The following is a 23069-nucleotide window of genomic DNA, read 5'->3' as shown; positions in this document are numbered from 1 at the left end:
CCCTGTCTGTCTGCTCCTCCTGTCTCCTCCCACTACCCAGATTGGCAGCAGGTGTGTGTTCCCAGGTGCAGCTCATCATCATCATCAGCGTCAGTATTTTAGCCGCTCTCCAAGTCTCAGTCGGCGCCGGATTATTACTATCTCCAAGTGGTGAATACGCTGATCAGGCTCACTCCTATTCTTGTGGATAATCAGTATTTTTGTGGCTTCGTGTTTTGACCCTCCTCTTGTTTTTCCCCTGCTTCAGTGCTCCCCACCAAGACTCTCCTGCCCCGCCGTCCTGCCTGCTTGTTTGTTCTGCTCACCTGCCTTCACCTCACGCGTTCGGGATTCGGGATTTGGATTGCTTCACAAGATCGTCACCATATTCTTATTCATTGCTCACGAACGAGCAAGGACTCTCACCCATTGTCACTCGTGTCACTTATTCGTGTTTATTAAATATTGTTCACTGTTTAAATTGTCTCTGAGTCGTGCGTCTGGGTCCAAGCTACAGTGCATCGTAACAATTGTGGTTAAGTGTGTGTGTGTGTGTGTGTGTGTGTGTGTGTGAGTTGCCGCGGATGTGCGTCTAAAATAGCGGCTGCCGATAGAAACAACTCTGGTTGCTAAATATGAAGCTAGTGACTTTGTGAGTGTAAGACAACTTTTCAGAGCTACATGGTAAAGACAATAATAGTGAGAACAAACAGTGTGTAGCATGATAAACCAAGCCATTGTTTGAGACTGTGTATTAGCTGTGTAAAGTGTCGAGTAGGCTATGCTAGGCTAATATGGTCTATACATGCTAATTCCCACTTATATGCTAGCGCTACAGCCTGTCTTATCAGCTCAGTCAAAGTTAGGTCGTCTCGGTCAAGATTAAAAGAGTTTCTCAGAGTATTATGATAAAAAGAGTTTGCATAAGAGACAGTGTTGAAAGATATCATAATGTCTGTGAGAATATTGTGAGAGTAATGCTTTACCTGGGTGTGTATTAAAAATGAGTAAAGTTACATTAAAGTAGTTTAAAGGCATAATTCACAACAGGTTTAAAACAGTAGAAACAGAGATAAAAGACTATTAAGACAATATTGATTTAATGTGAACCTAATGTATGTGGTTGTCTTGGTTTTCATGATTTCAGTTCATGCATTAGTCAACTGTGTAATAGGTTAATGAGTAAATTTACAGTTAAAGAGTACAGTATAGCCAGAGCTAGTGTTGCTTACCTGTATGCCCTGTAAGAGTATGGTTAATGTGTTTTGAGTAATTAACCAGGGTATTTTCACTAAGTAATGGTTGAAATGAGACTGAGTATCAGTAGCTGACGCAGGTAGAGCAGAAGCAGTCGTCAGTATGTGATGAGTTCCAGTGTGCACGCGACGGAGAGAGCTGCTGATCTAACTGTATTGTTTCATATTTCTACAGTTCTACAGATTTCTACAAAAATAAATGTGTTGCACCAAGGATGGGCGTGACTTCATTCTTAAACCTGTAACACTGGCCTTCTTGTTAAACTGTCAGTGGCAGTATAGTCAGGAAGTCATTGTTGTCATCAGAGGAAATGATTTTGGATGAAACAGTCGCACATTCTTCCTTTAAGTACTGAATTAAAAATGTAAGAGAGATAAGTGCACAGAGTGTCGATACTGTGAGAGTTTTCTGTTAGTCGACTGAAGCATAGAGGGCGCTGTGATCAGCTGCAGAGGAGGTTTTCACTGCGCTGTATATCACTGTGTCATCGAGTGTGACCTTAAAGACGAAAAGGGACAAAGTCAAACTCGTGAATGAAATTAAAGGGAAACATGAAATAACAAATAATGTAAATCACAGCGACACTAAATAACCACATTACAGCTTTGGATTCTGTAAAGATGAATGAAGCTTTTATGATCACAGACTTTTCTGTCTTCTGGTCCTGACTTTGAGGAACACTCTGCAAACTTTGAAGACTCTGACTCTACTTAAATGAAAACTCAGACTTAGAGAAACAAAATGTGTTTATATTGGAGTCCCAGCTTAGTCTACCTCTGGCCCAGGCCTGAGTACGGGTCTCTCCAATCTTTACACCACAATTGGCAGAATAAGTGAAGTCTCTGATTGGTTCATCAAAACCCTGTCAAAATAAAGATTTGTTCTTATTGTCACTTTAATCTGAAGGTCTGTGTACAACGTTATATTTAGTGTTATCATCTCAACACATGTAATTCATCATAATTAATATGGTGGCGTCCAATTTCCACCACGAATCAAAAACAGAAAAAAGTTCTTTTGTTTTCTATGAACACAAATATCTCAACTAATCCACTTCAATGACCCCGACTCACATTTGAATAATGATCCCAACGATTTCAAACTTCAACATTTTTTAATCCAGTTAATTTGAAACAACAAAATTCATTCTATACATTTAATTTGAGACGTTTTTAAATCTAATGTACAAAGTGGTGAAAACATCACATCAACATGAAAGAAAAGGCCTGCTGCTTTCTCTCTTCAGACCATTTCATTAAAACAAAAACAATCTGTACTCATTTTAAACCCGTTTAAAGTGAAGAAAAGTTGAAATGTTCATGCAGAGAAAAAGTCAGTTCAGCTGAACTAAAATCCTCATGAGCAGTAAAGCCTCCATGAAGAAACAGAAACAGCTAAAGAGAGTTCTTTAAAGAGACTCAAACATTTACAGAACAAGAGAGAAGATGTCAAAGTACCGCCCATAAAGTTTGATTGACAGGTGAACCATGTAACCACAATCAGCTCTCAGCAACAAACATGAATAATGATTAAGTTGAAGGATTAAAGTTTAACACACTGTTCCTTTAAATGACTTCTCTCTAATTCACTTTACACAACTCAGCAGAGGATCCATCATCAATACAAAGTCCAGCATGTAGAGGCTGAGTGAATGTGGTCTGGACTCTGTGGAGGAGAGTCATGGTTTTAGAGACGCTGTAGAAGGACAGAATACCTGCTCTGTGATCCAGGTACAGTCCTACTCTGGAGGACCGAGGACCTGAGACAGGAGTCCTGACTTTGTTGGACCAAAAGTTATAACTGTTGCTGTTACAATATAAACTCCAAGATTTGTCATTATATCCAAATCCACTTTCTCTCCAGCTCCCTGCTCTGCTGATATTCTTGTATGTGACTGCTATATGAACTCCTGTTCCTCTCCACTCCAACTCCCAGTAACAACGTCCAGTCAGTCTCTCTTTACTCAGGACCTGAAACCATCCAGTGAATCTGTCTGGGTGACTAGAATAAGACTGGGTCTGATCTGTTAATGTTACTTTTCTGTTCCCATCAGATAATAACAGATGTGTGTTTGCTGTGTTTGGATCCAGTGTGATGTCACATGAATATTGTAAGAACTCAGCTCTGGTCTTGGGCTCTGGTTCTGGTTCTGGTTCTGGTTCTGACAGTAAAACATCCACTTCAGTCAGTGTCTGTGAGATGTTGGTCCATTTCTTTCTCAGGACGTCCTGTAGTTTATCTCTGACTTCTGACACAGCTGCTGTCACGTCCTCAAAGTACCTCAGAGGACGGATCTTGATGCTGGATGAGTGTGTAGATTCACTGAGTGCTGACACTGAGGGGTAGTCCTGTAGAAACTGGATGTGGTCCTGTGTGTGAGACAGCTTCTCCATCTCAGCGTCTTTCCTCTTCAGCTCAGTGATCTCCTGCTCCAGCTTCTCCTGACGCTCTCTGACTCGACTCACTTCAGTTTGCTGCTGGGATCTGACCTGCTGCGTCACATCAGAGCGTCTTTTCTCCATGAGACGGATCAGCTCAGTGAACATCTTCTCACTGTTCCCCACTGTTTTATCAGCAGAACCATTGATAGCCTCCACCTCCTGTTGGAGCAGCTTCACATCTTTCTCTCCGTCCTGGATTCTCTGCTGGGTGTTTAGTCGACTCACCTCGAGCTCTCTCTGCTTCTCGCTCCTTTCTGCTGCAGCTGAGACTGTGTCGTGACCTTTGTGTTCGTCCATTAAACAGAGGAGACAGATAGACTGCTGATCAGTGCGACAAAATACTTTAATTTCCTCATTATGTCGAGAGCACACGTTCTCCTGGAGCTTCTTGGACGGCTCCACCAGCTTGTGTTTTGCATAGGCAGGTGAATCATAATGAGGCTGGAGGTGATTCTCACAAAATGAGATCAAACATACCAGACAGGACTTACAGGCTTTCAGTTTCCTCCCGGTGCAGACATCACAGGCCACGTCTTCATATCCAGCATAGCAGTGATCTGCAGGAGCATCTTGGAGTCCAGTCTTCTTCAGCTTCTCCACTAAATCTGCCAACATGGTGTTTTTCTCCAGGTCAGGCCTTTCTCTGAAGGTCTTCCTGCACTGAGGACAGCTGTACATTTTCTTGTCCTCCTCTTTATCCCAGTGGCTTTCAATACAGTTCATGCAGTAGCTGTGTCCACAGGTAAGAGTCCCCGGATCCTTCAGGAGATCCAGACAGATGGAACAAGAGAAGGATTCCCGGTCCAGCTGAACTCCTTTCTGCGCCATTTCTCCTCTCTGTAACAACGACTGTCTGAGTTTCACTTCCTCAAAACTGGAACAAGTTTCACCTCTGACCTACAAAGCATGTGTCTGTGCATGTGACTGTGCAGCTCTTGTTGGTTACACTCATCTATAAACTGTAGATCTGAAGGGGAGGGAACCAGGAAATACTCGGTCAGAGTGCAGCAGGCTGTGTGTGAGAGCAGCAGAAGGAGGGGTCATCAAGCTCTGCTTCACACCAGGAAGAGGAGCAGCGCTGTGAAAAGGAGAGAATCAATAAACATGTTTATAAAAATATATCACACTGAACAAAAGTACACATTTACACAAATTTCCTAAGTTTCAAAATGAATAGAGGTGGAGGTAGGAAGTGCACGTCTTCTTTCACCACTTTAGTTTCACTACAATGAATCATTCTCTCACAAATATAAAACTATTAAACTCGTATCGAGCTCATAAAAGTGCACGAGTCAAAACACACTAGACAGTAAAAGATCTTTGAAACACATCTTTCCTCATGTGAAACAGAAGAGAACAGAACAGCTACACACGACACAGCCCGTCTCCTGGAACACCTGCTGTTCACAAACTTCACTCTTAGCTTCCTCAAACATTCAAACTAAAGCGTGATGAAACTCTTTACGTGTTAGGAAGTTATTTCAGACATGTTAGCCGTGTTTATGACCACAAACATACCTGAAAAGGAGAGAAATACTCACGAGAGTGATTCAGTGATGTTTCCTCATCAAGAGCATTCAGTAGAATGAGGGAAACATCGCATGTGGGCGGAGACAAAAGCAATCGATCCCAGATAGTAAACTCAGTGGATCACAGATAAATGTCACAAAAACTTTAAGTTAACAATAATGAATCAAGTAAATCGGGTCTGTTCAACAGTTTTTGATCTGTTCTTCAGTGTTTTATTCTAAACGTTTGGGTCATCACTTTTTAACTCGTCACATTGGTGTGGCATGGTTTGTTTTAATAGAGAACAAATATTTGCCCCCCCTTTAAAATTTGAGGTTACTAAAGGTTAAACTCTGAAAACATAATCAAACTACTGTTTCACTGCCTGTAGGCTATTGTGGTTAAGTGTGTGTGTTTGTGTGTGTGTGTGAGTGAGAGAGAGAGAAAGAGAGAGATCAAAATGGCAGCGTGGTCATGCGATGGCGGACACTGAACACAGGTCTCCTAACCTCAAGGTTCAAGGTTGTTTATTTTTCAAATATGCTCCATGTTAAACATACAGCACAGATGAAATTGCAATCCCCCCAACCCGCAGTGCAAACCTGCAGTGCATAAAAATAGCACTAAGAAAACTAGCAATAAAAAAGCAATACTATAACAAAAAAAAAAACTTAACTAAAGACATTTGGGACAACAAATAACGAACGACAGACAATCGACAGACAAGGGCACTTGTGAGGATTACTGTTTGTGAAGCTGCAAGATAAAAGTCAGCAGGAGGCAATTCTGACCTAAGGTTCTAAACCGGATCAGTGCAGTCTGTCCTGGCAGCTAGGTGCGAGCATTTACACCTCAAGTCCTTTTGAGGGTTGGGGAAAGACACACCTCTCAGGCAGCTGGCTCTGTAACATTTTTAAGGTCACACTCCTAACTGGACAAATAGCTAACTTGTTGTCTCCAACAACAGCAAGCACAGAAAAATGATTAAACTAGTCACTCATCAACACGCAGCAGCACAACTAACACACAACCTCATGTTTGCTTTGCTTTAAAAAAACAACAAAAAGTAATCTCCCAAAGAAAAGAGAATTTCCTTTAGAAGAATCACTTTAGGATTAAAAGTTTGGATCACTTTGAACAAACAATGCAACAAAGCTGGTTTATTAAGGGCCTCACACGGGGCACCATTATGTTGGGACCTCCCACGGCGGCAACATTATGTTGGGGTTTTATAATGTAAAATTTAGTTGTCAAATTAAATTCAATAATTAAGTTTATTTAATTATTAATATAAATCAATAATTATTATTAAACTGAGTTCAATAAACCTCGGAGCACCACCCTGTAAATAGGGAACAACCAAAATATTACAAATATCAGTCTCAAATTACTTAATTACATACCAATATCATCAATAATTAATAATCTGTATTTAATTGTAGGTGTGAAATCCGAACACAAAGCCCTTTCACCCAGCCTAAGTCACAATGCAAATACACAGTAATCACAAACAACTGCTCTTTAAATTATTACAGAATTTATTTAACAAAGAAACATCAAGTTAATCAATGAAACTCAATCAAAAAACAACTGTTTTAAACTAAACTACAGAGACAAACATAAAGAAACAAGCGTGATGTGTGTGTGTGTGTGTGTGTGTGTGTGTGTGTGTGTGTGTGAGTGAGAGAGAGAGAAAGAGAGAGATCAAAATGGCAGCGTGACCACAGACACTAAACACAGGTCTCCTAACCTGGTCTATTGTCTAGAGACGGAGTCAAACTCTGTCTCTACCTGATCTATGTTTCTGCAGCGTCTGGAAAGCCACAGATCTCTATGTGTGTGCATCTGACGAAAGGTGCGTGTGTGAGTGCGTAAAAGGTGGAGAGAGAGAGAGAAAAGAACGCACCTCAGAAACTCATTCGCAGCCTGGAACTCACGCACAACTCAGAACATAGTTAACTTCACTAACAGAAGCTAGTGGCCGGATTTGTATCAGACGGCGTTCACACAAGTCTTTCTGATAATGAGTCTATTACCCGGTTATGACGCGAGAGTTCACAGAGAAACACATGGGACGCAGCGGCACAAATAAAGAAGACAAAAGAGGTTTTACTCTGGTAAAACCCAAGACACAGTGGTCAAATACCAAGCAAATATTATCACAGTTTCACAATAATAACTCAGTTATTAAACACACTCTCTATATCTAACTGCACAGACCTAGCTAAGCCTCACTTGTAACCGTTTGTCCACGGTTGATGAAGGAAGAAAAGGTCCTCGAAACGGTCTTTAGCCGTCTCCCTGCAGTTGTATGGTGATGGCGGCGCGTCCAAGGGGTTGAGCAGGGCCGTGGTGTCCTCCGTCGAGCGAGGTGATCTCCGTGGATGTCCTTTCTTTAAAGGACGGAACGACACGTAATCCTTACGATCTCTCTCAATACCGTTTTAATACAGGAGAAATAAGACGCTCTTCTTAGAGATGCGTTCAAATGGATGATCTAAGCTCGGAATTCAGGATGTCGGTATGCTTCAAGGCCTTGGGCTAGCTGCGCGCCAAAACTTTCGAACAAAGAGAAGCGTGCTGTGAAAAAGGGAGCAGAGTTAATGTCCTCGGACGTCGCCAGATGACGTATGATAGATAGATAGATAGATAGATAGATAGATAGATAGATAGATAGATAGATAGATAGATAGATAGATAGATAGATAGATAGATAGATAGATAGATAGATAGATAGATAGATAGATAGATAGATAGATAGATAGATAGATAGATAGATAGATAGATAGATAGATAGATAGATAGATAGATAGATAGATAGATAGATAGATAGATAGATAGATAGATAGATAGATAGATAGATAGATAGATAGATAGATAGATAGATAGATAGATAGATAGATAGATAGATAGATACTTTATTGATCCCGAGGGAAATTCAAGGCATCCAGTAGCAGTATGCAGACAGGCTGGACACAAGACATTAGTTACAATACACACCCGCTGTCCCCCCTCCCCTCTGTATACAATAATCCCCCAAACAAAGATTTAGCAGCCCATATGTGACTAAGAGTAAACATAATTATATGTTAAACCTGTGCAGTTAGCATTAGCAATTAGACTTAAAACTTATATAGCCTAATGTACATAACCTGTGAGGAGAGAAAAACATCTGCTGATTAAAAGAGACCTGTAAACAGTTAAAGAGCCTTGGAAACAAAGTGCTGACCTTCTAGAAACTAGTTCCATGTGCATGTACAGAGGTGTTTGAGGTAGTGCCAGAGGTGTGAGTACAGTCGTTAAACAGTCAATGCAGGAATGTAAATTGTGCTCAGCAACATAAGGGAGCAGTGATTAGTATTAAGTGTCCAAGACAATATGGTGAAACCAGGAGTGATTAGGGTGATTGCCGTTGAAGTAGGACTATTGAGGAGCAGATTAGCATTAAGTGTTGAGGACAATAGAGTGAAACTTGACCTAATTAGGGTGATCATGTCAACCATTACAGATGTAGCTAAACACAACAGTAGGATGAAACCAGACATGATTAGGGTGAATATCTTTAAAGTGACCAGTGCTCAGTAAGGTGACTATCAATATGCATTAAAGTGTCCAACTGGGGGCTGACTCTGAGGTCAGCAGTGCAGATGAGGAATGAGAAAAAGTGGAAAAAAAAAAAGGAGTCCGAGAAAGAGACTGAAAAATGGGGCACGACCGGTTTTATCCCTCCCAAACTTCACACCTCTGTGTTAGGTGTGGCAAAGCCTTCTGGGAGTACCTGCAAGGCATGCTGGGATAAAGAGTCTTTTGTCATGGTTCTCCAAAGGGACACAGCCTGAACTTTGTCATCGTGGCTGGCCCCAACAAAGTACTGAATTAAAAATGCAAGAGAGATAAGTGCACAGAGTGTCGATACTGTGAGAGTTTTCTGTTTGTTGACTGAAGCATAGAGGGCGCTGTGATCAGCTGCAGAGGAGGTTTACACTGCGCTGTATATCATTGTGTCATCTAGTGTGACCTTAAAGACGAAAAGGGACAAAGTCAAACTCATGAATGAAATTAAAGGGAAACATGAAATAACAAATAATGTAAATCACAGCGACACTAAATAACCACATTACAGCTTTGGATTCTGTAAAGATGAATGAAGCTTTTATGATCACAGACTTTTCTGTCTTCTGGTCCTGACTTTGAGGAACACTCTGCAAACTTTGAAGACTCTGACTCTACTTAAATGAAAACTCAGACTTAGAGAAACAAAATGTCTTTATATTGGAGTCCCAGCTTAGTCTACCTCTGGCCCAGGCCTGAGTACGGGTCTCTCCAATCTTTACACTACAATTGGCAGAATAAGTGAAGTCTCTGATTGGTTCATCAAAACCCTGTCAAAATAAAGATTTGTTCTTATTGTCACTTTAATCTGAAGGTCTGTGTACAACGTTATATTTAGTGTTATCATCTCAACACATGTAATTCATCATAATTAATATGGTTGGCGTCCAATTTCCACCACGAATCAAAAACAGAAAAAAGTTGATTTGTTTTCAATGAACACAAATATCTCAACTAATCCACTTCAATGACCCCGACTCACATTTGAATAATGATCCCAACGATTTCAAACTTCAACATTTTTTAATCCAGTTAATTTGAAACAACAAAATTCATTCTATACATTTAATTTGAGACGTTTTTAAATCTAATGTACAAAGTGGTGAAAACATCACATCAACATGAAAGAAAAGGCCTGCTGCTTTCTCTCTTCAGACCCTTTCATTAAAACAAAAACCATCTGTACTCATTTTAAACCCGTTTAAAGTGAAGAAAAGTTAAAATGTTCATGCAGAGAAAAAGTCAGTTCAGCTGAACTAAAATCCTCATGAGCAGTAAAGCCTCCATGACGAAACAGAAACAGCTAAAGAGAGTTATTTAAAGAGACTCAAACATTTACAGAACAAGAGAGAAGATGTCAAAGTACCGCCCATAAAGTTTGATTGACAGGTGAACCATGTAACCACAATCAGCTCTCAGCAACAAACATGAATAATGATTAAGTTGAAGGATTAAAGTTGAACACACTGTTCCTTTAAATGACTTCTTTCTAATTCACTTTACACAACTCAGCACTAGATCCAAGATAAATATAAAGTCCAGCATGTAGAGGCTGAGTGAATGTGGTCTGGACTCTGTGGAGGAGAGTCATGGTTTCAGAGATGCTGTAGAAGGACAGAATACCTGCTCTGTGATCCAGGTACACTCCTACTCTGGAGGACCGAGGACCTGAGACAGGAGTGCAGACACTGTTGTAATAAAAGTTATAACCGTTGTAACACAATAACCTCCAAGATTTGTCATTAAATCCAAACACACTTTCAGCTGACCTCCCTGCTCTGCTGATATTCTTGTATGTGACTGCTACATAAACTCCTCCTCTCCACTCCACCTCCCAGTAACAACGTCCAGTCAGTCTCTCTTTACTCAGGACCTGGCGACGTCCAGTGAATCTGTCTGGATGACTAGAATAAGACTGGGTCTGACCTGTATGTGTTACTTTTCTGTTCCCATTAGATAATAACAGATGTGTGTGTGCTGTGTTTGGATCCAGTGTGATGTCACATGAATATTTTAAGAACTCAGCTCTGGTCTTGGGCTCTGGTTCTGGTTCTGGTCCTGACAGTAAAACATCCACTTCAGTCAGTGTCTGTGAGATGTTTGTCCATTTCTCTGTCAGGACGTCCTGTAGTTTATCTCTGACTTCTGACACAGCTGCTGTCACGTCCTCAAAGTACCTCAGAGGACGGATCTTGATGCTGGATGAGTGTGTAGATTCACTGAGTGCTGACACTGAGGGGTAGTCCTGTAGAAACTGGATGTGGTCCTGTGTGTGTGACAGCTTCTCCATCTCAGCGTCTTTCCTCTTCAGCTCAGTGATCTCCTGCTCCAGCTTCTCCTGACGCTCTCTGACTCGACTCACTTCAGTTTGCTGCTGGGATCTGACCTGCTGCGTCACATCAGAGCGTCTTTTCTCCATGAGACGGATCAGCTCAGTGAACATCTTCTCACTGTTCCTCACTGTTTTATCAGCAGAGCCATTGATAGCCTCCACCTCCTGTTGGAGCAGCTTCACATCTTTCTCTCCGTCCTGGATTCTCTGCTGGGTGTTTAGTCGACTCACCTCGAGCTCTCTCTGCTTCTCGCTCCATTCTGCTGCAGCTGAGACTGTGTCGTGACCTTTGTGTTCGTCCACAGAGCAGAGATAACAGATAGACTGCTGATCAGTGCGACAGAACATCTTCATCACCTCATCATGACGAGAGCACACGTTCTCCTGGAGCTTCTTGGAGGGCTCCACCAGCTTGTGTTTCTTAAATGGAGGTACTTCAAAATGAGGCTGGAGGTGATTCTCACAGTAAGAGGCCAGACACTGCAGACAGGACTTACAGGCTTTCAGTTTCCTCCTGGTGCAGACATCACAGGCCACATCTTCAGATCCAGCATAGCAGTGATCAGCAGGAGCAGCTTGGAGTCCAGTCTTCTTCAGCTTCCCCACTAAATCTGCCAACATGGTGTTTTTCTTCAGGTCAGGCCTCGGTATGAATTCCTGTCTGCACTGAGGACAGGTATAGACTGCCTTATAATCCTCTGCATCCCAGTGACCTTCAATACAGTTCATGCAGTAACTGTGTCCACAGGTAAGAGTCCCCGGATCCTTCAGGAGATCCAGACAGATGGAACAAGAGAAGGATTCCCGGTCCAGCTGAACTCCTTTCTGCGCCATTTCTCCTCTCTGTAACAACGACTGTCTGAGTTTCACTTCCTCAGAACTGAAACAAGTTTCACCTCTTATCTACAAAGCATGTGTCTGTGCAGTGACTGTGCAGGTCTTGATGGTCACACCCATCTATAAACTGTAGATCTGAAGGGGAGGGAACCAGGAGATATGAGGACAGAGTGCAGCAGGCTGTGTGTGAGAGCAGGAAGAAGGAGGGGTCATCAAGCTCTGCTTCACACCAGGAAGAGGAGCAGCGCCGTGAAAAGGAGAGAATCAATAAACATGTTTATAAAAATATATCACACTGTACAAAAGTACACATTTACACAATTTCTAAAGTCTCAAAATGAATAGAGGTGGAGGTAGGAAGTGCACGTCTTCTTTCACCAGTTTAGTTTCACTACAATGAATCATTCTCTCACAAATATAAAACTATTAAACTTGTATCGAGCTCATAAAAGTGCACGAGTCAAAACACACAAGACAGTAAAAGATCTTTGAAACACATCTTTCCTCATGTGAAACAGAAGAGAACAGAACAGCTACACACGACACAGCCCGTCTCCTGGAACACCTGCTGTTCACAAACTTCACTCTTAGCTTCCTCAAACATTCAAACTAAAGCGTGATGAAACTCTTTACGTGTTAGGAAGTTATTTCAGACATGTTAGCCGTGTTTATGACCACAAACATACCTGAAAAGGAGAGAAATACTCACGAGAGTGATTCAGTGATGTTTCCTCATCAAGAGCATTCAGTAGAATGAGGGAAACACCGCATGTGGGCGGAGACAAAAGCAATCGATCCCAGATAGTAAACTCAGTGGATCACAGATAAATGTCACAAAAAATTAATGTTAACAATAATGAATCAAGTAAATCGAGTCTGTTAATTTTTTTCGATCTGTTCAATTGATCAAAAAGTCGCACATTCTTCCTTTAAGTACTGAATTAAAAATGTAGGAGAGATAAGTGCACAGAGTGTCGATACTGTGAGAGTTTTCTGTTAGTTGACTGAAGCATAGAGGGCGCTGTGATCAGCTGCAGAGGAGGTTTTCACTGCGCTGTATATCACTGTGTCATTGAGTGTTACCTTAAAGATGAAAAGGGACAAAGTCAAACTCATGAATGAAATAAAAAACATAAAATAACAAATAATGCAAATCACAGCGACACTAAATAACCACAAGACAGAGACACAACCGATGATATCAAACACATCATGACACTTATATTTGGGACAATCGCCACAGAGACGGACGTCTTACCTGAGCGGTCCTCTCTGACTTTTTGGTGTGGCTTATTGAGACGTAGGAAACGTCTTCAGGATCAGGCTGCAGTGAGAAGACAATGTCAGCTGTGGCTTCGTAGAAAGTCACTTTTTAACCCCTCGATGCCTGTTGTCGCGAATTAGCATTAAACTGCTTCCGCTCCAAATGTAGCCAAATTAGCGTCTGTTTTCTTCCACTGCCGGTTGATGCACTTTCAATACATACATAGGAATCTTTTGCAAGCATTAGTTTGTCATAAGACCAGTCGGAGACGGAACAACATCTGTTTAATGTGCTATTTTTATGTAATATCCATTTATGTGCTATTTTCAAATAAACTTTTTCAACTTAATTTAGCATCTACGTGAAAGCAGAAACACGTAAAAACAAAAAAAAAAAAACAGTTTTAATACTTGGAAACAAATTCAGGCGTCAAGGGGTTAACATCATGTTCTTTCCCTTTTCTGATGATTTCATCTGCCTGCGTGGTTATATCCTGTCTCTTCTCGTCTATCGGAGGATGTCAAAGAAGTTCAGATTTGAATAAGTAATCAAAGCTTAAGCTGACTGAACACATGCATATCATTCATATTTTTGTGTGGCTTTTTTTGTGTGTGGAGAGATAGGAAAGAGGACAGAGGCAGATCGGGGAATGACATGCAGGAAGGGAGCCACAGGTCCGATTCGAACCCGGACCTCCTGCTTGGAGGACAACAAATACTCACATTGTTAACCAACTGTGTTTCCTTTATTTTGCGCCATTCAAATCTTCTCTTCTCCATTCAAGAGAAGGGCTAAGTCTCTAATGTCAGGATGTTTTATTTCATCATTATTATCATAATAATATTGTTATATTCACCATGTTTTCGTCCATTCGGGTTATTTCACCTACAAAAACAAAAAAAGAGACAGAAACAGGTAAATAGAGCTTGTAGCGATGTTTTCATTTCCTGTCTCGTATGTTATCGTTACCAGCTCTATTTTTCTTCCGTCTGATGAGCACCGCAGCAGTGATAAGAAGAGCAGTCACACCCACAGGCACGATGACAAACAACCACCACAACTCTGGAAGAAGAAGAACAAAAAAGGTGTCAGGACAGAGTTTGTTTTTTGAACTTTTTTTTTACTTGCCTTGTTTTATTCTTGTGAGAAAAAAAAACGGATAAGTTACATCCTTCTTTTCTGGAACAAACATGACTGTCTCTACTTTTATCATACAAGAAACGCTACCTTCTGGGTTTGTTGTGTGAATGTTTCCCAACACAGTTTTGTTTCTTCCTGCAGGTGAGGAACACAGTCTGTTAGTTTCTCCTCAGGATGGAGTTCATTTTAAAAAACTGATCTTGTTTGGTTCAGTTTGCTCACCTGAGGTCGGAGGCTGGAAGGTAAACTGACGACTTCTTCCGCTGTTTTTCTCCTTTAAGTTGCACTTTAGTAACTTATACTTCTGTGACGTGTAAATCAAGTCAGTGGCGTCGAAGTTCAAAGTGGCCAAACAGCGAAGTTTGTTTTGGTTAAAGTCTTTGTCCACATGTCGACCCTCAAACAGCCACTCCACAGTGTGTTCACACTGGCGTGTCCACAGTCTGCATTTTAACAACACCGTGCCGGCGTTCTGTTCTTCAGTCACTGGGGACGAAGAAGACGTTGTTAGAGGGAAGACACAGGATGCACATAAATATGGACGATGTGAAAGCTACCCCAAAAAAGATGAGGCCAAAACATTCGGAGCTCCCCGTTTTTCAGACGGGCTTCAGCCATAAGCTCCGCCTCCTTTGTGTTAACAAATGGTACATGAGGATAAAATAATGTCGAGCATGAGCAAAGTTGTTGGACACACTTCACGAGAGAACAGCAAGATCACACAGGACTAAAGTTTAAAACAACATGTTGCATCATCTTTCTGAGGTGGATTCGTTGTTCGATCAGTTTTGACGATCAGGAGTCTGAATATTGTGTTTTATTTTGAAAGAGATGGGATACACCGTTTGATTCCTTGTCTGACTTCCTGTCCTATTTGATCTATTCTGTTCAGCTTGCGTGCAACTTGCTCCATCGACAATAGACATCCCGCACACTAAGCATGCGGAAATGGGCATTAATATTGTTTAGGTCATGCATTGTTTATTATAATTTACTCTCTAATTCAATATTACTGTTTTCATCTACATTCTTATCAGAGTTTTGTGTGTGTGTGTGTGTGTGTGGTTATTTTTGCTTTTATGTGTGTATGGTTAAAAAAAGAGAGTAAAAAAAAAGCTAAATTGTATTTCTGTAACTTTTTTGTTTTTGTTTTTTTCAATAAAAATATTTTGGGAAAAATAAATATTTTGATCAGAGGAAGTGACAAGATGTTCATCCAGCTTCTTTACCAGCTGATCTCTGCTGCACCGACTGTCGCTCCAAATCCACAACATGTCAGCGCCTGTCCAAGGGGGGATTTTTGGATTCAATTTAAGTTTAAACTAAGTGAGCGGAGACACATCGTCCATCTATGCAGACAATGGTACACGTGTAAAACTGTAACAAACACGATGATGTACTCACTGGAAACCACAGCCACGTCAACCACAGCCACTCCGTCCTGTTGTTGTCCCATTTTCTCCTGAATGCAGAAGTATCGAGCAGCTTCCTCCTTTGTGGCGTTCGTTATCACCAGAGAACAGTTCGACGTGATTCTCAGTCTGTCTGATTTGTCTGTACGTTTACTAATCTGTCCTCCACTCACTAAATCTACCGCACCCCTCGCCTGCGACTGACTGAAGCTCCACGTGGTGCTGTCACAGTTTTCACTGAGGACATTCGCACAAGGCAGAGTGACTTCAGCGCCGTCTCGGACTAAGCTGGTGAGGGAATGTGTCGTTTCGGCTGTGAAAGAAACACGAACAGGGATTATTTTACACACACATATACTGGTTTTAAAGTCCATGAAACATTAAAGTGCTCATAAAACAACAAATGATTCATAATGAGGAACCTTGTTCAGGATTGTGTGTCCTTACCTGCAACCTCAAGAACCAGAAAAAGCAATAAAAACACCTGAAACCGTCTCAGTTCGACCATGATTCTGTTTAATCTGTGCTGCCTGTGGGGCCTCTCGGTTTCACACTCTGCTCTCTAGCCTTTGGAAGTGTAACAGTACGTGCATGCTGCAAGTTTCACTTCCTCATACTGACTGTGGGGAAGGGGAGTTTATGAATGCATCATCTCTGACTTCAGTCCACATGTCAGAGGAGTCACCAACAAGTCAATGCTGTGACATGAGCTGGGAACAGATTTTTATATAAGCCCTGAGAGGCAAGTGCTTCTTTTTTTCTTAAAAAAAAAAAAAAAAAAAAGTTTTAACAGGCGAAAACAGAAATCACACAAAACAATATGAGAAACATTTCAATATTATAATTTTTTTGCCAAATAACAAAGACATTAAAGGTCACACATTTTCCTCCTTTTCATCAGGTGTAAATACGTGTCAGAGCTCCTCTTCAACATGTGTGTGAACACAATCCAGAGTTTCTGGATGTATCTGATTAACATGACTCAAAATGAGTCACAAAGTAGCTGTCATGTTCTCTGTGTTGTTCAGAAAACAGCTCAGTAATGTGAAGGCTCAAACTTTACATTAACGCTCACTGGACTTTAAATTCATTTTCTTTCATCCACCCTTTGTACATTTTGTTTTTTGTTACATTGTGTTTTTTATTATTCTTAGTATTTGACCTTTTTTTCAAAAAAAAATCAATTTTATATATTGGTAATAGCTTCTTATATTCTATTTTATTCAAATACATATTTTAGTCTTGTTTCTTCTTTCGCACCAACACACCAATGCAATTTAGTATGACTTTTTTTTTTTTTTGCTTCAGTGTTGATAACGGATGTCACAAACCACTTCCTCTTATCCTCTCATCACCTCTTTTATTTCCTTGTTATAAGCACATGCTCAAATGTTTGCATAGCACAAGAATACAGGCAATGCAATAATAACTTACAACAATAATTTACAATAATTGTATCAACTTCTTATCTCTTTGATGTTTATATTTATATAAAAACTCTGAGAAAGTATCTACAAAATGCACCAAATACAATGAGAGAGTAATAACTCAATGACACAAAAAAACAGCTCAAATCATGACTGATGGTTAAATTAAATGTACATCTAAGCATACAGGAGAAGGAGTTACATGCATTAATCTAACAGAAGAACATATACAGTACCTCATCATTTATTTATGTTCTCTTAAAGGCAGGGTTTGTCATTGTCTCCAGATACAATTTTTAAGATTCTGGTTGAAATTGTCTTTAGGTCCTGACAGAAATCAATAACTCGTGTTCTCTGAAAAAGGAACAAAGACAATCCGTCATCTGTAGCAGTTTGTAAGTCTGTAAAAACTTCGACCAATGTCTGCTAAGAGGTACCAATTTAATGAACCAATCACATGCCTCCCTGTCTTCCCGCTCGTTCTCAAGCCCACACTCAGAGCGTGTGTAAGTGAGGGGGCGTGGCTTTTGAGGGAGCACAGAGGGGAGAGAGTGGGTGCAGATGGAGCACTGAGGGAATGCTACTTTCAAAAATATGCTAGTTTTTGAATTTGACCAACCCTGCCTTTAAGTTAAAAAACAAAACAAAACAAAAAAACATCAACAACATGAGCTGTGACTATCCTGTTGTCTTGTTTTTGTTTGGTTTGTTGACGGTGGCGTAGAGGCTGCTGGGGTCAACAGAGGCTTCAGCATCAGAAGAGGGAACTTTCACGGAGCTGTACGTCACACTTTCACCTTCAGCATCTCCATCAGCCTTCAAAAACAAAGAAAGTCTTTGAGCTGTGACAGATTTGATCTTGTTCATTATCTTGTGACAGTAAAATTTACTTCTGTGGAAAGTTATCTTGCGTTCTAGTTTTCTCCTGTTGCAAATGAACACAAGACAACATCTGGCATCAAACAGTCTCAGCTGTCCTTCGTGTTCAGAGCTAAGTAGCATGCTATACTTTATGTGACTAGGAATAATTATGTGCAGACGCTAAATTTGGATAGCATTTATGACATACTTATCAGTACGACAGCGTTCTTGTCTTGGGTGTATAGCATGCTACAGGATGTTATGTGAAGCCAACCAATCACTGAGCTTACCAGAGCTTTACTGGTGCCATTCTTGGTGTAGCTGACGGAGGCGTAGGCAACAACATCTTCAGGCTCCTCCTGCAGAGTTTAAAAAAAGATTCATCTCAAGCAATGGAGGATTTTAGCAAGGTTGCGTAACCGGACTTCTGTTTTCCACTGCTGTGGGGGAAGTTAGACTCTTCTTGCGTAAACTGACTGTCTAGTTCTGCATAACACTGGGTGTAACTTTAAACTGAGGGAGGGTGTCATCTTACCATTTCGTGGCTGGTTTCTGGACCCTGCTGAGTCACTGCAGGGTTCAAACTCTGTCCCTGAAAATAAAAGTGTAGTTTGAGTTCCCTTAATTGATACTTCATTACACTTTCCATAAAGTTTCTCCTTAAAGCAACAACGTTTAACTCTTCCACCTTCAAACCATCTCCACTGCATTGCCCCATGTCGGTTTACTGCACTCTGTAACTTTGGCAGCGAGCCGAGGTCATCTCAAGGGAAATCTGCACAGCTTCAAACCTTCAGCTATAAAGACGCCAGTTAGCTTGTTTCTGTACTATTTGGTACAAAGGCTAAGGCTAAGATCAGGGATGGCATGGGCTCTGCTAAAAGATCTGATTGGCTATCCTGAAAACCTACTTTGTGATTGACTATTTTCCCTGCCAGAGGCGGGACCTGTGAAAAAAACCATGTTTAATTCCATATTGGGACCAAACCATTGCGAATTGACGTGACAGATGTCAGTATCCCTGTCGAGCCCCCCCCCCCCCCCCCCCCCCCCGTCTTAAAAAAGTCTGGACACGCCCATGCCTGGCTAAGAGGAAATGCACAGTGACGTATGGAGCTAAGAAGACAAAGAGAGTCACCAAGCAAGAGGTAGACTGTATAACCCTGCAGATATTATTCAGAACAGACTGAGACATAGAGTGAAAATCCATCGTAATCACTGTCATTGTTATCCCATGTTAAATATCTTCACTGGATGCAGAACCAAATTTTAACTCTGCTTTGCTTACAAAAAAATATGTAAAACTATCTCACTCCAGAAATGTATCTTTCCTTATCGACCTTCGACTTAGCTCTAACCATTCAGCCACAGCCTACAGACATCATGGAAACAGTTGAATACACATACACAGGCAACAGTTTGCAAACAACATGCTAAAGATGCTAGCAGTCCAAAAAAAATAAAAAATTCAGTAATCTAAAACATGTTTGCGAGCTAAACTAGCTACCTTTACATGAATGCACGTTGTCAAAGAAGGCGGGACAGCATTGTTTATCTTATGAGGGTGCAGTTGCAGTCGAAGACCTTTAATGGGCGCCAAAGTGCACAAAACCCAAATTACGACTTATTGTTGTTTATAAAGCTACATTATTTAAGGTAAACTTGTTTTTGAAGAGGAAACACAGATATATGGAAGCATGCTTATCAATAAACGTTCTACTAAACTTTGACACTAAATGTAAAAAAGTCGGTGGTTTGACATTTGATTGTTAAGTTTATAACTTACATCGTTTCCTTTGCTCTGCTTTTTGTTCCCTGGGAAGTCAAAAAAGAGAACAAAGTGAATTGCAGGTTTATAAAAATGACGTTACAGTTGAATCTGTGAACGCTCTCACCTTTAGTTTTCTTCCACCTGATGAACACCACAACACATGCTAGGATGATTAAGAAGGCTGCTAAACCAGCGGCACCAATGGCATATGGCAACCATTCTGAACGGAGGATAAAAACATTTTTGTAAAGTAAAGCTTGTATATGAAAAATTACTTTTTATATACAAGTCTCTGTAAAAGGCAGTGGTTGAGAAAACGTTGTTGGTTTCTATCGTAGGCTAAATATTTATGGATGAAGCCTGAGTGACGTCAGCCATCTGTTCCTGCAGGGGGCGCTGGAGGCTTATTAGCAGCAGCCGCCATGCAGGAAATGCTGTCTAATTTTTAAACAACCTAACGACAAACTGAGAGCTGAGGCGGGTTTAAGCCTCCTGACAAACCGTTACTCAGTAACATGTCAGCTTCACGCCTAACTATGAATAACTCTTATCGTTCAAATCGTTCATCAAATCAAAACAGAGATGTTTGAAAACTAATCAGGCCGGTTTCAGGTTTTGTACTAGGCTGTAAACAAGTTTATTTCTGCTTTAATAACTGTTTTTTTTTTTGTTGCCAGTACTGTTTGTGAATTTCTGTGCTCCTGCAGCCAGCCTCTAGTGGTCACTCAAGGAACTGCAGGATTTTGCATTTCCGCATTGGCTTCATTTTCTGGAGGTTGTTGATTGGTTTCTCAAGGTTAAAAAAATACAGAAACTGACTTAAATCTACCTCTAACGTAAGATCGATTCGATAGAGGACTAAAAAAAATTTAGCATCATAAAAAAAAATCGGGAAAAATATGTATCGTGAATCCACAATATGATGCAGGAAGGGTTTCTTCTTTGTATTCAGAGGTAACTTTTAATTTTACCTGGAGTGTCATCCTTTTTCTCATCCTCTTCCTCTCCCTCTTCTGATGTTTTTCTGTTTTTGATTGTTGATTCTGATTTAAAAAACAAAAAACAAAAAAGAAGACACGATGACTAAGGGTTACCATGAGGCGCTTTACAAAGAGCAGGTTAAGTCCTCAATCAGTGTTAATAAAAATGGGATGTGGAGAGAGAGGATAAGATGCAGGAAGGATTTCTTCTTTGTATTCAGAGGTAACTTTTAATTTTACCTGGAGTGTGATTCTCTTCCTCTTCCTCTTCACCTTCTGATGTTTTTCTGTTTTTGTTTGTTGATTCTGATTTAAAAAAACAAAACTGAAGACATGATAATAAAATACTATTTAGCACTTTAACTACATAATTAATCAAATCAAATCAGACGTACCTGTTTTCTCACATGGAGACTCAGAGATGGAATTACACAGCAGAGTTTGTCCACTCTGATCCGTCACGTTACAAAACAACTTGTTAAGGTTTGACTTCTGAACTTCAGTTTTAAATGTCACAAAGGCTGAACAGGGGTGGTGTTGTTGTTCTGATATATCTGTCTCATCACCCTTATAATACCACTGCACTGTGTGGACACACGCTCTATATCTGAACACCTGGCAGTAAAACCTGAAGGCATCATCTGAGGTAACTGGTGAAGAGAGGTGAGAGAGAGAGAGAACAGAAGAGTTGAGTTAACCTTCCTCACTTTATAAAAGACTTATTCAAATGTTTCAGGATCGTTAACAAGAGAGTCTGAGTTAAAAACACTTACTGTCAATAACATTCAGTAACACACGAGCATCTGGACCGACTTGTTCTCCTGATCTGAACTGTCTGCAGGAGTAACGACCGACATCGTCACGTTTGACATTTTTAATAACCAGAGAACAGTCCTCTGAAACACTTAGCCTCTCAGCTTCAGCTTCAGCATGTTTACTTATATTCCCGAGTGTAATCAGCTCCACGGCTGTTCCCCCAGTATCACGACTGAAAAGCCAAGAAGTCTTCTCGCATCTCGTCTGATCTTTAATCACATTTCCACAAGGCAAAGTCACGTCCTCTCCATGTCTGACGATGAAAGAGGTGGGATCACCTCCGCTTACAGCTGGTGAAGATTAAAGAGACATATTAAAAATCTGCAGTTTGTATTTTTAGCGTTTGTGTGTTTAAGTCAATTCTTACCTGTAAACAGAAACATCAGAATCACAAATAAAGACATTTTAATCCTTCTGAAGTGACGGATCTCACTTCAAGCTCTCTCGCTCAGACATCCTTTACTCTCAAAGACTCCACGTAGAGAGTTCAACTTCAACTTCCTCTTTTTTACTTCCTTGAAGCAACTTCTTCTTTTTACTCTTTTTTTTCCTATTCTTGCCATTTTCTCTTAAACTTGACCAAACAGGGCAGCTGTGACTCAGCATGATCCTACGTCAAATATCATCAATAAAAACCCTTAAAGGACAAAATGTAAGAAGAGTCTTCATAGTTTAATACAGTTAAAAATCATTGTCCTACACGGATGTGACGCCTCCGGCTCATGATGCTGTTTGGTGACGAATGGGGAGGGCGGATATTTTTAGCGGTTTGAGAAATGTTTGTTCCTCATTGCGCCTCATTCAAATCAGTCAATCTTTATTTGTGCAGCGGCAATTCACAACTAAGTGTTACCTTGAAGCGCTTTACAAAGAGCAGGTTAAGACCTCAATCATTGTTAATAAAAATGGGATGTGGGGAGAGAGGATAAGATGCAGGAAGGATTTCTCCTTAACTTTTCTTTTTACCTGGAGTGTGATTCTCTTCCTCTTCCTCTCCCTCTTCTGATGTTTCTCCTTCTGGGTTTGTTAAATCTGATATGAAAACAAAAAAGAAGACAGAATGATAAAACACAGTTTTGCACTTTAACCACATAATTATTCAAATCAAATCAGACGTACCTGCTTTCTCACATGGTAACCCGGGGTTGACATCACACAGCAGAGTTTGTCCACTCTGATCCGTCACGTTACAAAACAACTCATTAAGCTTTGACTTCTGAACTTGAGTTTTAAATGTCACATTGGCTGCACAGGTCTGTTTCTGTTCTGATATATCTGTCTCATCACCCTTATAATACCACTGCACTGTGTGGACACACTCTCCATATGTGAACACCTGGCAGTAAAACTTGATGGCAAAAGACGAAGTAACTGGTGAAGAGAGGTGAGAGAGAAAGAACAGACGAGTTGAGTTAACCTTCCTCACTTTAT

At 40.6% G+C, this 23069-nt stretch overlaps 3 protein-coding genes and 1 long non-coding RNA gene across 4 annotated transcripts in view; all 4 read right to left on the bottom strand.

Annotated features, from left to right (window-relative positions):
• Window positions 1-1137: 1137 nt before the first annotated feature.
• On the bottom strand, window positions 1138-16328 carry LOC306832370 (uncharacterized protein). Its single transcript, XM_079356991.1, has 8 exons — window positions 16231-16328; window positions 15776-16096; window positions 14594-14857; window positions 14459-14506; window positions 14201-14293; window positions 14088-14116; window positions 13226-13291; window positions 1138-1734 (listed from the first exon to the last, which is right to left on the bottom strand). The coding sequence occupies exons 1-8, from the start codon at window positions 16289-16291 to the stop codon at window positions 1648-1650; spliced, it is 969 nt and encodes a 322-aa protein (XP_079213117.1). The 5' UTR covers window positions 16292-16328; the 3' UTR covers window positions 1138-1647.
• Window positions 2449-12955, bottom strand: LOC306833240 (uncharacterized protein). The gene is made up of 2 exons (XM_079358367.1): window positions 10297-12955; window positions 2449-4574 (listed from the first exon to the last, which is right to left on the bottom strand). The coding sequence occupies exons 1-2, from the start codon at window positions 11962-11964 to the stop codon at window positions 2817-2819; spliced, it is 3426 nt and encodes a 1141-aa protein (XP_079214493.1). The 5' UTR covers window positions 11965-12955; the 3' UTR covers window positions 2449-2816.
• Window positions 16329-17123: 795 nt separating the features above from the next.
• LOC306832352 (uncharacterized protein) overlaps window positions 17124-23069 on the bottom strand; it is a 46801-nt gene continuing 40855 nt past the window's right edge. Inside the window, exons 4-9 of the mRNA XM_079356968.1 lie at window positions 22605-22670; window positions 19967-20062; window positions 19858-19886; window positions 18607-18663; window positions 18362-18430; window positions 17124-18026 (exon numbers count right to left, since the gene is read on the bottom strand). Of these exons, the coding sequence (XP_079213094.1) occupies window positions 17889-18026; window positions 18362-18430; window positions 18607-18663; window positions 19858-19886; window positions 19967-20062; window positions 22605-22670 (455 nt within the window). The 3' untranslated portion in view covers window positions 17124-17888. The remainder of the gene's footprint in view (window positions 18027-18361; window positions 18431-18606; window positions 18664-19857; window positions 19887-19966; window positions 20063-22604; window positions 22671-23069) is intronic.
• Window positions 20836-21466, bottom strand: LOC306832467. The gene is made up of 3 exons (XR_013780233.1): window positions 21218-21466; window positions 21096-21128; window positions 20836-20852 (listed from the first exon to the last, which is right to left on the bottom strand). It is a non-coding gene; the product is annotated as an uncharacterized lncRNA (long non-coding RNA).

This window comes from Symphodus melops (assembly GCF_947650265.1).
Source record: "Symphodus melops genome assembly, chromosome: 1".
NCBI lineage: Eukaryota > Metazoa > Chordata > Actinopteri > Labriformes > Labridae > Symphodus > Symphodus melops.
This window is presented reverse-complemented; position numbering and strand designations above follow the sequence as displayed.

Excerpts from the sequence above, each read along its gene's own strand:
- LOC306833240 (XM_079358367.1), bottom strand. The coding sequence starts at position 11,964 with ATGGCGCAGAAAGGAGTTCAGCTGGACCGGGAATCCTTCTCTTGTTCC. Across the intron at positions 4,575-10,296 it reads CTAGTGCTGAGTTGTGTAAA|GTCAGAGGTGAAACTTGTTC; the intron begins GTGAATTAGAAA and ends CATGCTTTGTAG.
- LOC306832370 (XM_079356991.1), bottom strand. The coding sequence starts at position 16,291 with ATGGTCGAACTGAGACGGTTTCAGGTGTTTTTATTGCTTTTTCTGGTT. Across the intron at positions 14,117-14,200 it reads ACGGAAGAAAAATAGAGCTG|GTGAAATAACCCGAATGGAC; the intron begins GTAACGATAACA and ends TTGTTTTTGTAG. Across the intron at positions 13,292-14,087 it reads CCCGAATGGACGAAAACATG|CCTGATCCTGAAGACGTTTC; the intron begins GTGAATATAACA and ends TTCTCACTGCAG.